Consider the following 18677-nt stretch of genomic DNA (forward strand, 5'->3'; position numbering starts at 1 on the left):
GCCATTGATGTATAAAATAAAAGTGATGAAGCGATACTCCTGACAGCGAAGGTACCCACACGAAGGAAAAGACTGAAACATGTCTCATCTTTATTCCACAGACAGATATCATAAAATAACACAAAAATGTTCAAGTTCACAAAAGTGCATGAAATTATATAAAAAGTGTTTATAATCATTCTAGAAACGCAAGCCCGGTCAGCCATCGTAGGTAATCTACTGTAATTCTACTTTATTCTAATGCCCTCACTAACTTCAATGCCTTTGTTTATTTATGCTGACATTTCAGGTGCGACCTTATGACATCATGGTGCGGCCCATGTGGTCACAGGTCTCACCACCTAAACACACACGATCATAACAGACACACTGGTGACATTCATTTTCAATCTCAGGTTCTCTGAGTAAATTAAATTAACAATTTACACCAATTTACATGTTTCTTCAACAAACTCACTATTGAGTTTTAATGACTTATCCGATCTATGTTTTTCCATCAATTGGCAGAATAGATCTGTTTAAAATACACCAGTTAGCTTTAAATACTAATTTCTGACAAATTATCCTGCGAGATAAAACCTCAACTCTGATGCGCCCGAATTCAAACCTCTGGTAATCCCATTTAAACCACCGTGTTGATGGTTAATTTGGATCCGAGCAGAGCTGGAGTCATCACGTGACCAATGACCACCAATCACATCCATACAGGTGACACTGCAACGCTACCTGTTCATTCGGGAATAGAATGACTTGAAGCTGATTGGATGGTTTTCTTTACGGTGAACTCAGGTTGTTCATTGGCTAACAGCAAGCTGCAGATACAACCCTGAGGTACTTTTACTCCATTACATTCAGAAGGACAACATTTGATTTTGTGTTTGTTCCTTCTTCTCCTGACCTTTCATATTTACCTCTTGACCCTTTGGAGGGACTGAAACGGAAATCTTGAAGAAGCCGAGCTGGAAAACAAAAAACGTCAGGTGATCGATCGCTGTTGCTATCATTAAGATTTTTTTAACTTTAAATTAAAACAAATAAAAAATTGAAAGTGTAAAGTTATATGTTAAAGTTCTAGAATACTTTGAATATGGCTGTATCTTTGAGTATCCCTCTGTATCCTGCATAATAGATATAACAAAAATGTAGCACTCGTATTTTTGAGCAGTACCAGAATTTATTGTAAATATTATTTGAATGTGGGCTACACTATCTACAAAATAGAAGTACACTAAATGTACACATACAACATGTACATGATTGTAAACATGTTAATGTATTGACTCTTACTGTTTATTGTGCAGTTTTTTCTCTTTTATAGTTAACGAAGCATTTTGTTCATTTGAATGATGTCATATTTAATACGCATTCACTCATAAATGTCGATCATTCACAATACTATTCTGTGTGTGTGTGTGTGTGTGTGTGTGTGTGTGTGTGGCCTTACCTTCCACATGGCCAGCACCAGTAAAGCCAGGAGCAACAAGCCCCCCAGTGAGCTTCCCAGTATAATCCAGATGGGGATGACGTAATCCTCTCCTTTCCTCAAATCTAGGATGATCTGCATGACAGATTGATGACATCATCACTGGTGTATTTAATTCACGCTTCTCTGAAGAAACTATCTGAAACGAATATCTAAATATTGTAAAAACTAGTTTCAGGGGCTAAAAATGACTGATAATTTGAGATAATTTCACTGAGATTAAAAGGAAGTATTTTAATCTATAAGTTATTAGTTCGTGTTTTTATTTGATTTGATCTGTTGTGGATGGAGTGACGTCAGCGGAAGGATACGCTCTCGTTTCAGATGTTTTTTTTCTCGTTTCACTCAGGACAAACAAACATCTGGTGGCACAGAGGTTCTGAGTTCTGAGACTCTTACCTGTCTGATAGGTGTGTCTTCCTGGAAGAACACCGGACTGGATGCTTCCAGCTGGATGGAGGCAACTGTCACCAACTTCAGAGACCTGAAGCTCACCTGAAACAAGTTAGCGATCATCTGATTGTCAATTTAATTGATCAGACTACAGATGTTTGAGTTCATCGTGAGAGATGAAGAAAACGTGGATTAATCGATAAATAAACAGTTCCTCACGGCGAGCAGCTCAGGGAGCTGAAGTCTTCCTCTGATTGTCATCTTCATCTCTCTGGACGCTGGCAGCTTTAGTCGGCACTGCACCGCCATGCCCTCACTGTTACTTTGGTTCTGCAAAGACGAAGGAGAAGAAGGAGATTATTAATAATAAATATAACGGATATTTCTCTGCTGTCCTGAAACCAACGTTGTCAGTCTTACCAGCTGTGACAGGTGAGACAGGTCTTCAGCTGTCACCTGATTGGCTGCTCTGGGCTGAGGCAGTGTGCAGTGGGACCCTGCCACCTGCTGAGGGAAAGACAAGAAGGATGACTGTATGTCTTTGTTTATATATTAGTAGCCGCTGGTAAATGTCCTCTTATACCTGCTCGATGATGTAGTCAGTGACGCGGACCAGCTGGTTCCCCCGCCGGGTCACAGCCCAGATATCGGCCCTGAATAGGACGTCCTTCACCGAGAAGAAGCCCAGGTCCTGGATCTGTCAAATAGACAGTCTGTCAAATGATGGCAGAATCATCCTCGCAAAATGTTGTCATGTATTTCTGAGGATTCCTATCAGACAAATTCACAGTAGATAGCATGAGCAATGATCAACACCATTAGAAATGTAGTAATGTTAAGAGAAGAACATTTTAGCACTTTATGAATGACATTTAATTACATTTAACGTCTGTTATACTGCTTCTTGTCCCGTCTTCTGCTCCGAGTTTGAAAGCTCATCCTTCTACATAAGAAAATAAATACCACATTTCAAAGTTGGAGTTTGCTGCTCACGGCTAGTAGCTGCTTTTTATCTCCTGATTGTGGATTGGTTAAATAGCATTGTGGCAAAGCTCCAAAACTCTGTCCTGCCCCTTACTCCATTTAGAGTCTCTGGTTTGACACGGTTCCTACATCTGTTCCTGACTCAGAGCAGCACTAAGCCCAGTTATTATTTACACTACTGTGTGTCCACAGGTCAAAGGTCGTCATTCTATACCGAGTTCAGTCAGTCAGGTGAAAAGACCTGACCTTCCCTCACTTACATAATAAGTCAGGTTGAAGGTGGGAGAGTCTGACGTGTCCCACGATGAAGAGGATGGAGAGGTGCTGGTGCTGAGTTCAAAACGAGGAGGGTTGGGTTCTCTGAGCGGAGCAGAGAGGAGAGGAGAGGAGAGGAGGCAGTTAATTACATCATAATGTTGTTCTATTAGGTGGAACGTTCTAATGACAATAGAGTTCACCTTGAATCTAGGATCTTTGATCTTTAAAACCAACGTATCAGAGAGGATTATGTACGTGTAATCCATGTAATCTGATTACAAATAGCACCACACCATCTGTCGCTCACCTGGTGAAGAGGAGGTTGCTTTGGTATTTCAGAGGCATTAAGATGGTGTTGATGTTGTCATCGGGGTATCCATCCTCTCCCTCACTGAGTAACACACACACACACACACACAAGAAATAGAATGTTCACTATTTCTGTTAATTCAGAATCTTATAAATTGAGAAGTGTAAATTAATTAGATATTTATCATATATTTTATGGCTTACTGTCAAAACAGTCTCACCTCTTGGTTGCTATGACAACCTGTAGATAGTCCAGGAAGACAGAGCGGCTAAACTCAAACTCCACCCGAAAAGAGACCTGGGTAAAAAAAAAAAGAGCAGTTCCTTTCACCACCTAGGGTGTAGATTTAAAGGCTGCACTCTATTACAGTTACCTAACATATTAATAATATTACATATTTCCTGAAACATTCAGTCTCTGTCAATATATTATGACAGCATCTAATTAATCATGGCTGCTGACTATATCAGTAGATGGTATGAGTCGATCGCTAAATACACTTCTTCCTATCCCTTAATGCCACTCAATGAGGATCCTAAAGAAACTAAAGGAACAGTGACTAAATGGGTCGAGGTGACCAAACAGTGAAAAGACACTCGAACCACAGCAGCAGCGATTGCACCGTGCATCTGAGCGGTCTGAGAATATAGCGGCGTATCATCTGTATGGAATCTGTCTGCTGCAAGCAGATCCAGGTCCTACCTGTGACAAAGACTTCATGAATGGAGCGCTGATGTTACAGCTCCTCTGAGTGTCCAGTCTGTTCTCAGAGTTACACTCAATCTGAAGATCTGATTGGTCCTGTGTGGAGGAGGAGGTGCTTGCTCAGTCAATGAAAAACGAAAAATGTCTGCTTGTGCACACTGTTCCGAGCCTGCTTTCGTGTCACACCTATTGCTGCGTAAAACCTTCCTTCCTAAATTGAATTTAATGGACAGATGCATTTACTACCGTATTGGCCCGAATATAACACGACCCCCTCTTTTTCAAGACTCAAGTTTGAGAAAATACTTTTTGAACACCAATTTCAATTTTTATACAGAAAATAATTACAGTACATCTGAAACAAATGATTATAACAATAAATTCGAGAGAAAAAGCATGTTATTTTGCCACATTCAAATCATGCAAAAACTGTCTCACATCTTAATATCTGAACATTTAAATATGTGAACTAAAGCGCAATCACATTTGTAAATGAATGGCTTCTGGTTTTTAAAATGTAAATAAACCAATCTACTGTGATAAAACAACAAAATTGCAATAACTGCATTAACCATCAAAGTGAAGTCTAACTGGGGGGATCGTTGTTCTCCAGCGCCTCCGGGGTTAACTTCCAGACTTCACGCTGAAGGCTGAAGCGCAGCACTACAAGATGGACGCTGGCCAGACGTGCTGAATCACTGAAGCTGCTTTATTTTACTTGCACTGTTAAACAAAACTCAGTTTCCTCCTATCGCTCGCATATCTCTGTCTCAGAGTTCTCTCTGTTGCTGCTCTGCGCGCTCTCTCTCTTTATCTCTCACACACACTCGCTCGCTCCGGCGGGACACGCCCCAGCTGGACGCGCGCACACACACACACACACACACATCCACACAGACACATCTCACCACATATGAATAAAGAAAAACATCGCAATAAAATAATGATAGGCGTTCGCTTTGGCCTGGGGAGTTCAGTTCACCATTAGTTGTAACGATATCTGGCGCCATCTAGTGTTCAGAATGGGTATAATGTCTAGACCCCGAATATAACACGACCCGACTTTTTCAGCCTAATTTCAATGCAAAAAAACACCGTGTTATATTCGGGCCAATACGGTACTTGGAATTTCAATGACATAAGAACACCTTGACAATGAGCCTGGAGAAGAGAAGGTTGGAGGACGTGGAAATGTGGATGGAGGCTCCGTAAGCATTCTCTCCCTGATTCTCCAGGTGGGCAAACACCACCACCCTCCTCCGGCCGATCTCCACCACACAGCTCTCGGGCTCCCCTTGGCGGCTGCACAGCGACCAGGCCGAACGGTTGGTGGCACCACAGAACTGCCTTCGGGTGGAATAGCGAGATAAGTTACCTGATACATGTGGTTATACATGGTGATGGGCGATACTCACTGGACATTCATAAGGTCAGTGTAAGTGCTGAGGATGAGGTCAGGAACGCAGGCATCCTCCTGCTCGCAGCCATTCCAGAAGGGGATCTGCAACGAGACATGAGGAAGATTCCCATTCTCTTTGATGCAACAGCGTTCAGAAACACAGATCAAGATGCAGGCCATGCTCGGACCAACTGGGCCAACTCTCACCTCAACCCTCAGGATGCTTGGCCAATCCGGGTCCAACACCGGCCCGTCGTCTGGGTTCTGCAACCCCGTCTCCAGAACAACCATCATGGAATGTCCGTAGTCAGTCGTCTCCTGTTTCCGAGACTGGTGTGAGTGTTGCTGGAATGTTTAGCGGGCGAGTGCACGTGTTTTCGGTGTGTTTTTTTGGGGAGGATCCTTTCTGACCTGGATGGAGAAGCCGAGGCTTTGGCAGCTCTGACTTCCTGTTTGCAGAGACAGAGTCCTGGGCTGCTGGCGGTCGGATTCATCCAGTAGGGCTCGAGGAGGAAACCGCTTCTCGTCCAACAGCAGCCTGAACCAAACAGCTGAGAGGAGAAGGCGGGAGAAGCTTGATGCGTACTCAGCAGCGTACTACGTTTAATTCCATTTAAATGCAGGATATTTATATAAGGACGGTCTCTCTGTTTCCATGGTAACATGTGTCCATGTTGGCTGAAGGGATGTACAGCGGACAGTGATGTGCGAGAGTGACGTTTGGACTGAAGGTTCCTGAGAGTCATTTTGAACTGGATGTGAAAGTGTTGTTGTTTCATCATATGATAAACAGTCTTTGATTACTTTTTCAAAGCCATAACTTCATCAGTGATTACTAGACGCGTGCATCTCCTGTTTCCTGGACTGCAGAGCTCATTCCCATGTGTTTAACAGAAGTTGGTTTTGATTGATGAGCACTGAGGCCGGCTGCCTCACGCCATTGTAAACGCCACGTCTGCACTCAAACAATCAAAGTGGAGACGGATTCTGGCTCCCGTCTTCTGCCTGCCTGTTGAAGCGTGTCAGTGTGAGTCTGTGTGCAGGTTTCGCGTGTGCGTGTGTCTAAACTGGTCCAGATTACTCAGGGAGGGGGGGGGCGAGAAGGTGATGGAGAAGAAGCTATAACACTATAAATTAGGGTGTCAGAGAGCTTTCCGCACATCTGCAACCAATTAGAGTCAGCACTTCACAAGGCTCTGCAAGGAGGAAGGACCCAGATAAGAATTTTCACATGCAGACGTGAAAACAACAAACATCTGGACACATGCATTTCTGCACAGCTGGAAGGCCAGACAGCTGCTATAGCATTAGAACCCTCCCTTTATTCAACCAAACACGCCTCAACATTGATGTTTTTACACCCACAACCTGCTACTGAGCAGTCTGGAGCCTCAAGCTCTACTACAAGGTTTTAGGAGACACCGCCGAGGCCCAATCGCAGCATCATCAACCTGACATCATTTCATCTGCATCTAAATATGCAGAGAAGAGAGGAAAAAGCAAAGAGACAGAAGAAGTCAAGGGAAGTTCCTGGACGTTGTGCGTCACGGTTACAACCGAGGCACTGAAGTTATGCTGCTTGTGACGTGAAACATGGTTTCTGCAGTTACTGTGCCGATGAACAGAACCCCAAACCGGTGCGTTTGCGCCCCCTTACCAACGTCTGCTCCGGTCTCTGCAAGACTCTTGGTCCGGGAGTCCAGACTCAGGCAGACGCTGGCAGACATGCAGGTGGCGTCCTTCCCGCCTCGCCGACAGTCTTTGTTGAAGAAGTTGACCTTCTGGGGTTCAAAGGTCAGCTTGGCCTGAATTCGCAACACACTTCGAGACCTGCAGGAACATTTAGGTAGCATGGTCAAAAGAGAGTTCACCATCAAGCGGTCCGGGTTCGTGGTGAGTCTGACAGGAGTTCATGTGTGAGAACGGTAACGTGCTGAAAACAACGAATGCTAGTAAGCAGACGCTAATTGTAACGCTGTCACTGCTGTTACTGATGTCCATCCATCCAATCTCTTGTAGACGATCTCAGCTGGAGCCAGAGAACCCACGCAGAGGGTGGGGGGGCATACAAACTCCGCACAGAAAGGGATTGAACCCCAAACCTTCTTGCTGAGAGGCAACAGCGCTACCCACTGTGCCAACAGGGCTTTCGGTTTCGTGTGAGGCTCTGACCAGATGATCACTGCTGCTCCCAGTGCTCCCACTGCGAGGTCCACCAGCCCATCGCCATTGACGTCCATAACGCCGTGAAGACTTTGACCAAAATACTGCAGACCAGCGCAGGAAGCTGCTGCGGACAGACGCTGTGAGAGAATCGATTCAGGGATTATTCACCAATCAGAATCCTTGTTTCCAACTGAACCAGTATGCACCAGCTACCTGTCTCGACTGGCGTTGGATGGTTTTGTCCCGGCCGTAAAACACATAGACCGCCCCCTGGTGGTCATCCTCCAGAGGAGCGCCCACCACTAACTCTTTGCATCCGTCCCCGTTCATGTCAGCTATTTGGGCCAGCGACGCGCCCAGCCGTGAGTTCTGACAGCAGTCAGGAACCTCCAGGGCCCCCTGCAGGATGAATGACGTCTGCGGGAGAAGGCCGGGTTTAATGACCTGCTGTTTTATTGAAAGGTGCTTCAGAGTGAACCTCCTGTGTGTGTTCATTGGATGCTGTGATTGGATGACAAGCAGCTTCTCACCTGTGGCGTAACGCCGTAGATGTAAACTTTCCCCCTCTCCCAGCCCTGACTGTAGAACATCGGGGCGGCCACCACCAGGACGTCCGTCTGTCCATCGCTGTCCACGTCCATCGACAACAGCTCGCTGCCGAAATACGAGCCGATCTGGACAAGCCATGACAAACATGCACCGCATAAGATATCAGAGCATCATCGAGACATGAGTTGAGTCCGTGTATTTCAGGGGGGGCAATTGTTTTTTCCATGGGGCCACATGAGAAACAGAAAATATTCTGGAGGGCCGTTGCCAAAAGGCTGAACTCAATTCTGACCGGGGGCGGTCAGAGTCAACCAAAGGGCCATATGTGGCCCTGGGGCCGTATAATGCCCAGGTCTGGTGTATTTAGTGCTTAAATCAGAGTTCATCTCTCTTCCTCTTTAAAGGGATGAAATCACAGAGGGACTGGTACTTAAACTACATCTGATATTTAAACTAACTAACCTGGGTCACAAACAATAAATTATTTATCATATTGATAAACAGCAAAAAAAGAATTATTGATGCTGAATTATTTTATATATGTATTTACATATAAATAAAGGACAGTCTTTCCTAATGGTCTTCAGCAGCGTTAGCAGACAGGTTGGTTTGTGATTGCGTCCAGCGTTTCTTCTGTGTTTGTAGCTCACCTGCTCTCCCAGCAGCGCCTGCAGCACCGTCAGCTGTCCAGAATTCTTCAGGCTGAAGACAATGACCTTCCCAGTGTGGTTGAACCTCGGAGCTCCAGCCAGGTAGAGCTGAAACCCACGAGATGAGACGAGGGAACCCACGGCGTAACCTGATTCACAAACAGACCAGATTAAGGAGGGACACACTCTGAGAAGCGGTTTCACCAGCCAGCAAAACCAAAACAACATATTTTCATGGAAAATCTTTAGGTCAAAACCAGAACTAAAGGAAAGAAGTCACCCTAAAACGACATATAGTCGTGTCGTGTCGTGGGTCCTCACCCAGATATGCTCCATGGTTCTTCAGCTCCTCTGGAAACTCCTTCTTATAAGAGGACTTCAGCGGAACTACTTTTCCTTGCTTGGTCTCCTTCAGGACGGCGCCGTTCCAGTCATAGGCACCGACCGCCCCGAGCAAGACGCCGTCCTACGTTAAAGGCAGCGCAGCATCCCCTTCATAACAGACTCACATTACTGTTTAAGAAGGCTACGTTTTAACCAGCGCCGATCTGTCTGCCAGCAGGAGGACTCAACAAGGCATGAACTGGTTCTGATCCATGGTGGGGTACGGTCTAAGGTTCCAGGTCACAAACCTGATCTGATCGCCAGAACGGCGACTCTGAGAGACTCACCCTGACTAGATGCGAGGAGAATCCGGCCTGAGCCATCTGCAGGCCGAACCGACGACCGTGACTGCTGGTTCCTGTAACAGGACATACATATACCATCGTCTTCATCAGCATCTTGTCACATTGAAGTGAAGGACATTCAGATTGTTTTTTAGTAAATGTAGTAATACACAGATATGATACTCGTATTAAAAAAAACAATCACATTGACACGCGGAGGAACAGCTGACCTTCCAAAGAGAAGATCCTCTCCCCCAGCGCATCCACGATGTCCTTCAGCGCGGACTCGTCTGACACTTTGAAGAAGTGCTGCTCGTCCGGGTCGCTGGCAATGAACTTAATTTCCTTCAGGAAGGCTTCGGGGTTGATTCCCCTACGGTTGTAATAACCCAGAACCTTGAAGAGAGCCAGAGGAGGCTCAACATAGTGTTGACGGTCTGCCAGGAGGAGGCACTGTGGATGGACGGCTTGAGAGACTCACAGCGATGGCGTACATCGTGATGTTGTCTCTCTCGCTGTTGGACACGGCCTGCAGCAGCTGCGGACTGTCATGAGATTCTCCATCTGTGATCACAATCATCACCTTCTGAGCGCCGGGGCGGCCACCCTGCTTGAAGGCCTCTGACCTGCCCGGGAAGGCGTTGGTGAACCCGATTGGAGCGGCAGGGGTTTATAACCCACAACAAATATTGTGTTGTCGTACCGTGCCACGTTGATGCCGAGAGCTGTCCTTGTCTCCTCTCCGCCACGCTGGCCAATGCTTCTGGCGGCGTCCACCACCGCCTCCGCAGTCTGGTACTCACCTAGACTGAACTCGTGGACCACTGTGGAGCCATACTGAACCACGCCCACCTGTATAAGACGTATAACCCCCCCCCAGCTCAGACCAGAACGTCACCCACCTACCCCTACCAGTAAGAACATGTCTGCTACTGGTGGGTTCCCAGTTCTCATTTGAATACTGAGAAATGAGGTGACACATAAATCCGGATTGGCAGGTCCAAAGCAAGTCTAAGGATCTGTTTGAGATGGCTGAGGACTGACCTGCGTCTGACCTGGGCCAATGTAGAACTTCTGCAGGATATTGATGAGGAAGTCCTGGACCTCGTACCAGGGGTAGATGGAGTTGGAGCCATCCAGGACGATCACAATGTCCATAAATGTCTCACACCCTACAAGACAAACAAAAAACAATGGATGGATGGATGGATGGATGGATGGATGGATGGATGGACGGATGGATGGATGGATGGACGGATGGATGTGCGTGTTAGTTACTCTGCAGGGCGGGGGCGATGTTGTGGGACACTCTGAAGTTTCGGCTGACCCTTGAACAGATCCCTGTGCTGTACAGGAAGCTTCCACATTCATGAGCCCAGAGTGGCCCACAGGTCTGAGGACACATCCACCAGGATTACACAATAAATATGTGACAACTAGAATAATAGAATACAAATACCGGTACATTGAATTGAAGTACATTTTAATTCCAAGTCCAATCATCAATGTACATGGAATACATTTTTTCACTGCAGTCCCAGTAGCAATGGCAAAAAAATCTGTACTGGCTCTAGCAATGCTAATCTGGAAGCTAACAGGTGTGCACTAATGGCTCAGGGAGGAGAACAAGAACTCCAACCAACTGCCTCAAAACTTCATCTTAATTTGGAGCTGAAAACTGTGGAGGAAAACAGATCATTTCTTTAATGTTCACGTTTGTCATACAAATTCTAGATCTCCATGTTCAGCAGCTTTACTAATACCTTTAAACACTTAACTTAGACAAATTTGTTGCTCAAATTTAGTATAAATTGCATTCTTCATCTTCATCTTCATATGAGATATTGCTTTTGTAGGGGGATGCGAGTCATAGAAGAGGTTCGGAGCCCCTCATTTAATGGTGGGCTGGCGTGTCGTAGTTCGGCTCACCAGGAAGCTGTTGTCTTTGGGGTTGGAGGTCAGCGTCATTCCCAGCCTCATGTTGTCTTTCCGCTCAGAGACGTTGTCCAGAGAAACTTTCCCTGATTTAAATCACATCAATAATCAATTTATAGTATAGTGTGTGTATCTGCATGAAGCTTCTCAGACTTCACTCCATAGCAGATAAAACTAAAACCGAGGCGGGGGTTAGGAGATCGCCGGCGTCTGTCTGTCTGTCTTTTAGCAGCATAATTCAAAATGTTATGGACAGATCCTGACGAAAGAACATGTTGTGAATGTGACCAGGAACAGTTGATTACATTTTGGTGATGATCCAGAAGAGATCCTGGATTATGGATCACTTTGAAATATTCGTTAGCATTGCAGTCAATGGAGCTTCAAAATGTGCTCCTCAATATCTCTGTTGATTATTGATTGGTGTTTATGGAATTTGACACAACCATGAAGGGTGGCGGCCTCTATCTCACCGCCAAATTTCTTCTGGCTAATTGCGGACATTATCAAGAATTTTCTAAAACTAGGGGTAAACTAGGGGTGTTTTTTTTATTTTATTTTGATTGATATTATTGATTTAAATCTTCAGAACAAAACAATTTTGTTTTCGGGCACCCTCAGTAATATCTCTCTTACAAAGGAGGCTCTGTTTTTTGCTGGTCTTTACCAAGACATTGTGTAATTACCAGTGGGCAAACGGATTTGTTTGCTACCGATCTAGATCCAGAAGAATCTGCGTTTCGTGAATAACTCCTGAACTAAACACATCAATGTGAATCCAGCTTTTTTTTATAAATGGTTTTCAGTGTTTCATATCAATCTGAATTCCTTCTGTCCATTTCCATGCAGCTCTATTTCAGGTGTTGTTGGAAACATACTTTGTAGCTGAAAGGTTTCCCAGTGGAGGTTTTGTTCCTTCTTTCTGTATAATTTGTCTGCTTTTAGGTGGATGAATTGTTGAAGGTGAAGTTTCAGACTCGCTGCTAGGAGGAGTCACGACTGAAAGGAGAGACTTTTACAGTGAACCTAACCTGCGCCAGGGCAGCTCAGTTTCTCCATGATGTCACGTGAAGCCAGTGGTCCCGGGACAGTCTGATCATCTTGTGACTCCTGGCCCGTGAAACATCTGCCTGTGGAATCTGGATCATTCTCTTTATTCTGATCCAGCCCCTAAATGTGATCTCAAGGTGGTCCAGTAGTTTAAATGTCAAAAAACGTCTGATATTTAAAAAAAAGGGGGGAGGGAGGCCAAAGAAGAAAGTGGACTGATGGAAAAACTGAATTATAAAACAGGACTTTATCCAGGCTTCATTCCTCTGTCGTCTCATCCTGTCATTGTGTTTGCTTTTTTTCATCCTCCTCTTTTACATTCATGTAGGTAAACAATAACAATGTCTTTGTGTTGTCACCGACCTTCTGCTCGGTCACATTAGAGCTGTGTTTGTCACACAGGCACACATGCATGGTTTGCATTAGTTCTCCTTTAGCTGTTTGTCTTCTGAGCCAATACCAATACCAATACCGTCTTCTTCTCTAATTCCATTCCAAACACTCTGAAGCCTCTTATAGAACACCTGTGTACTTCCACTGCAGCAGGACACACCGGTATGTATTTTGTGTTGTTGTTGTTGTTGTCGGGTCATACTGGAATCTCGCTGTGACGTGTCGTATGTGTGTTGTTTTTGGGTCATGTTGCTCACCCAGGTGGAGACGGCTGCAGTTTGAAGAGTGCCTGCTGTCCAGTGGACACCTGAACACATCGCCAGTCTGCTGCTTCCCAGTGGATTCAAACGGCGCTCCAACCAGTAACCTGAAGCACACACACACACACACAGTAAGGAGATACCACATTAATAAATCCCACTGCTACTCAGATTAACCAATCAGATTGGGAGATGGAACTTTTAATCTTTAATGAAATAAATGATCCCTGCAGTTCATACAATCGTGGTAACTTTTAACTGACAGGACGACAGCAGCCAGTGGAGGGTGGGGGTTAGATCTGTGGCTCTGATTGGCTCTGATCTGCATGTGCATCATGGATCAGACCATTGTCACCTGATCTGTGTGAGGATGAGGATGCTCAGTATTCCTAATATTGTTGAGGTCCAGGTTCCCTCCTGCTTTCGGAGCTCAGAAATCATCTGAGCAGGTTGTTTACGGCGTAACGTCTCCACAGGAGGTCTGGTCGACGGTTCCGGGAAGGACGTGAGTCACCTACCAGAGGAGCGCTAATCACCTATTTGTGTCTGAGTCCACATCAAACAGCAGAGACCAGCACCGACAAACCACATCCCAGACAGACCGGGTCCACATCCTGCAGCCTTTAAATCATCTTCTTCATCTTCATCCTCATCATTGTCATGTCTGTCTCTTATTAGCTCAGTCGTAGCCTCAGGTCACGATAATGAAGCTGAGATGTAATTGGTTGACTCTAAATCCAATTGTCCAGGTTGCAGCTACAGAGACCTTCAGCCAGCGATGAGTCCAGCCCAGAGTGTCAGCCAATAATCAGAGGTCTTAATTATGATAACTATTAACTAATAATTAATCAGCCAATCAGAACATCTTCCATATCAGGATGTGTTCCACCCACCATCATCATTTTATACAAAGCTGCATTCGGAATCACTCAAGCTGCTTTTTATCAGAAAAAGATCCGAACCCAACCTGAACCCGATCTGATGATGATCTCCGTTAGATGTCTGATAAATCAAGGAAATGTCAACGCTTTTATCAAAACTGGGCTAAAATAACGATTGTTTTCTTTGAAACAACATAAACAAAATGTCCAGACTTTCAGTCCAAAACTGGCTGCAGACTCACAGTTCCCTGCGTGAAGTCTGACAGGGGACATATCGCACTGGAGGTCTGACCTCAGAGGTCAGAACAGGTCAATGGGTCTGACCTGGTCAACAGTCCGCATGTCAATTCATTCATCGTCAGACTGTGAATATGATTAATATAAGATCATGACAAGTTTGTAGTTTCAAAGAAGGTCAGAGGTCACCGCATCCTGATGCTGTATGGGTGTGATGATACTCGTGAGAATAGAGGAATGCGTGAAATGTCATCAAAGACTGTAGAAAAACAGATTAAATAGCCCCCCCCCACTCACACACACACACACACACCTTCACCTGACGGGCTTCCCAGTGGGGGGGGGGTGGAAAAACCAACCACAACACATAGTTTCCAGACAGGTTGTTCCCCCACGAGACGCAGGAGGAGAAGGTCAGAAATATTTTCCACTTATTTACCCGCAACTGATCGTGTGATCGTGGAAGATTGTGAGGCATTCCACTGAGATGTTGCACAATCAGCAGACTCACACTGGCGGACTGGTTTCCTTCACGTGGTCCAGAGTGGCCTGCTGTTGTGGGATCTCCAGTGTAGATTAGTCACTGAATTCAGAGCTCCATCTTACTGGTGTTTGTGTTTATGTAGATCTCCATTAGCTGTAACAAATACAGCTAGTCTTCCTGGAGTCAATCCAACATGTTGCTCACAGAATAATATTTACACCAGTTTTCACACCACCACAAAATAAAACAACGATGCGAATAAGAAAAAAATCCCGCCAACCTCACACACACACACATACAAATGTACACAGGACATGGTTTGGGTACAAATAAATATTGTCTGCATTTACATTTAATCTGATTAAAAGGCTGATCGGAGTAAAAATGCACCTGTGTGTATATACAAATCATGTACACACCCAAATCGGAATAGTCTGACCTGATCAAGCTCAATCCGATCAAGATTTTATTCCGATCGAGAGGGGTGGTTTATACAGATTGATAGTCCGATCAGGGCGCATGGTCCAATACATGTGCAATATATATGAGTCAAATCTTCCTGGTTCATGTTTTAACTGAGATCTACTGACCAGTAATGTTAATGGTTTTGGTGGTCTCAAACTGGGAACTTTATTAACACTGAAATTCAAGCAGCTTTAAGCTCCTCAGAAATCCACTGGGTCCAGTATAAACCCTGGTGTTAGACCAGTATACACAGGCTTCTATGAAGTAAACTCACCACTGGCGTCCTCCTGCCTCATGCTGCTGGACTCTATATCCAAACTGGTTTTCTCTGGAACCAGTGAAGACCTTGAAGCTTTTTGCGTTGAAGTTGAAGCAGAGCTGAAGATCTGAAACACAGAGGACACAACATGTTTGCTCCTCAAAGTGGAAGCTGCCCAGTATGACCAGTTCCCATGAAGCTCAGCTGTAACTTCGATGAGTCAGGATGAATGGATTTCCAGCAGTAGCTACCAACTGGGATCTGCGGCTCACGTTGTCTGACCTGTCTGTTTGGCTAAACTAGTCTCCACCTTCTTCAGGTGTTTTTAGGACAGTCTCTTCTTCACATATTTAAATCTAGTTTCTCTGTGGTTCAACAGGATAAAGAAGGACGAGGATGAAGCTGATGATGTCGCTGCCCTTTTTCTAATCCATTTTCCTCAAAGAGAATCTGGAAAAAGGAGGGAACGATCATCCAGGATGGCCGGCTCAGTGTGTCCTCCCAATGAAGGAGGATGAAGAGTGGCAAACGATGAGGAAGGTTCTTCGTCCAACACATCATCACAACAACTTCATATTAAATTGAATACATGAGCAGCTCTTTATTATCAGAGATGGAATTCTTATTGATTATTGGTAACGTAACTCCTCTAGTCCACCAGGCCTGAAATGGAGCGGTTACTTTATTCCGGATTTCTGGTCACTAAAATAATCTGGAAAGAGGAAGGATGAGGAAGAGGAGGGTGTGCAGATTCCAGCTACACTAATTTAGCACAAACAGATGAATAGCAACATAACAGAGCGTCTCGACAGTCCTCAAAGAGTTAAAGAAGCCCAAGCATGTTGGCCAATGATGATGGAACAAAGATCCAGGTCCGGGTCCGGGTCCAGGTCCGGGTCCAGTTCCAAGTCCAGGCTCCTGACTGCCACTGGATGGCTGAATGGAGATTAGATGATCCTCTCTGGCACTAATCATACATTTCTCACATTTTTCTTTGTGGCTGATTTTTCCAGATGTCTAATTGAAAGCAGGTGAACAACTGCAGCTCCTGCTTTGACGAGGAGAAAGAGGAGCGTGAGGAGCAGGGAGCCGTTTTTCTGCTCCAGATCTTATGCTGCACTTTCCTGATGACAGCAAAGTAATGAGTCAGCTTTTCAGCAGCATTTTTTTTTTTTTTGCTCAGCATCACTGCAGCCACATCGACCTCTAATGACCCCTCACATCTAAGATGGGCAGCAGGGGTCAGAGGTCATAGCATGGGTGTCTTGGGTATATTTAGATGTTTGTTGCACGTTTACACCTTACTGTGTCCCCTTGCAGTGACGAATATTCAAAAGGTCCCCTTTATTTTCTTGTTTTGGATCATAGTATCCGGAATTTAGCCTGGATCCGAATCAATCTTGTTGATCCTGTCGGAAACTTATCCTGTGTTATTTTCCAAGGGCCCTGACCATTTTTTGTGGAGCTACATGCATATATGTTGAAAATAGCCCGATCTCCCAAAGATGAAGAATCCTTAAAAAAATTCCTGCATCCATTCTGGATCATCAGCAAAAGATTCTGATTTGTTCTTGGTATCTTTATAGGGCAACCATTAAAAGTGAAAGTGTATCGGAGTCTATGTGTAATTTTAACTGATTTTGGAAACCTTAAATGGAGTTTTCAGTGTTAAAATGTAATATTTATCCTGACCTCATTCTGGATGTGTTGGGAGAGTTAAATCGCACAGAGACTCGTTCACTCCCAGTAATTAAATATACGGATGAATAAACTACAGAACACGCATTGTGTGAATCCAAAAAGGATATTCCAGGTTTCACTGGAGCGGAAATTGGGTCTCTAAGGTCCAGTGATGAAGACACATCTGAAGATAGCCGATGAAGAATTGCTTTATTTTCTAATTTAAGGAGCGTCCAGCTGGTCTCAATATTGAACCTGTGAGATGTTAGGAGGTGGACTTAGCAGGACTTCATCGCCGTTTCCAGGAGAGGCTTTGTGTCTCTGTCAAGGCAGGTGGTCACTTCCTGTGTGTCATCACCAACCACAACAACAACAACAGCATCAACCTGACTGATGTGCTGCTGTAGGAGTTTAACGATCACACTAAAAGCCACAATCTGCCATAAAAACCATCTCAGCCTGTGAGCTCCTGCAGGAATCAAGTCCAGGCTGACCCTCCAGAGTAACATCCAGAGCCGAGCTGGTAAATATTGTCCACTTAGAGGCGTCATAATGCTGCAGGTTCAATATCTGCAAATACAATTTAACCGACTTCATCCGCTGGGAATAAAGATCTCTGAGGGGTCTATTTTATTCTGCTGGCAGCTAAAAATCCCGATTCAGAGATCACAGCTTTGCAGCTTCTGCTTGCAGGTCTGAAACTGGGAGGGCAGTTCTGTCTGATCGTTTGGGTCAGCAGTGGTGAACGTCTTGAAGATAGGGACTGGAGCCTTGATTTAGATTTAGGCCTGAACAGAAACCGTTCCAGCCTATGGCTCAGAGTTTGAACTACATCTCATTAGTTAATATGATGATGATGATGATGATGATTACGATTACGATGTTCAAAGATTCTGCAGAAAATAACTCATGACACCTTTCATGTCCCCCATGATACTGTAATCAGTTGCCAGGACAACCTATATTTTTAACATAAAGGCAATGAAGAATCTCTCTCTCATTCTTCTGTGCAGTGTAGTGTGATGCTCGCTTGCTCACCTGGTAGGAGGCTGCAGGTCCACAGCAGCAGCAGAAGAAACTGGTAATCCATGTGTGTGTGTGCGTGTGTGTGCTTGTGAGAGAGATAAACAGGCAGAGTGTGTGTTGGTAGCTTGATTCTTATGAAGGAGAGTGTGTGACAGGGGGAGGTGGAGGAGGATCCCAGTTAAATCACCTCCTCTTGCCTGATGTGTGTGCACACATCAACACACACACATGCACAGAGCTTTTCACAGAGCCTGTAACTTCTCCTTCACTTCTCCGAACGGGTGCTTTCATGTCCCAATTGGTGCACAAACAGGAAATACCTTAATCTGTGTGTGACCCAGATGTTGTTAGACAGTTACTGAAGGAGCATTTAAATAATAATAATAATACCTTTAACAAATACCAGAAGAAAATAAAACAGAAAAATAGATTAATTTGTGGA

At 44.8% G+C, this 18677-nt stretch overlaps 1 protein-coding gene across 1 annotated transcript; it reads right to left on the reverse strand.

Moving 5' to 3' along the window:
• Nucleotides 1-297: 297 nt before the first annotated feature.
• On the reverse strand, nt 298-18299 carry itga11b (integrin, alpha 11b). Its single transcript, XM_068738932.1, has 31 exons — nt 18248-18299; nt 15545-15656; nt 13201-13310; nt 11495-11586; nt 10844-10958; nt 10610-10737; nt 10269-10417; nt 10047-10191; nt 9796-9961; nt 9569-9639; nt 9219-9363; nt 8898-9046; nt 8229-8372; nt 7912-8115; nt 7705-7835; nt 7190-7362; nt 5944-6083; nt 5740-5850; nt 5549-5634; nt 5282-5480; nt 4131-4229; nt 3649-3725; nt 3426-3509; nt 3121-3220; nt 2460-2573; nt 2297-2383; nt 2096-2206; nt 1883-1978; nt 1445-1558; nt 899-959; nt 298-341 (listed from the first exon to the last, which is right to left on the reverse strand). The coding sequence occupies exons 1-31, from the start codon at nt 18297-18299 to the stop codon at nt 298-300; spliced, it is 3609 nt and encodes a 1202-aa protein (XP_068595033.1).
• Nucleotides 18300-18677: the final 378 nt, after the last annotated feature.

The sequence above is a fragment of the Brachionichthys hirsutus genome, chromosome 5 (genome assembly GCF_040956055.1).
Source record: "Brachionichthys hirsutus isolate HB-005 chromosome 5, CSIRO-AGI_Bhir_v1, whole genome shotgun sequence".
NCBI lineage: Eukaryota > Metazoa > Chordata > Actinopteri > Lophiiformes > Brachionichthyidae > Brachionichthys > Brachionichthys hirsutus.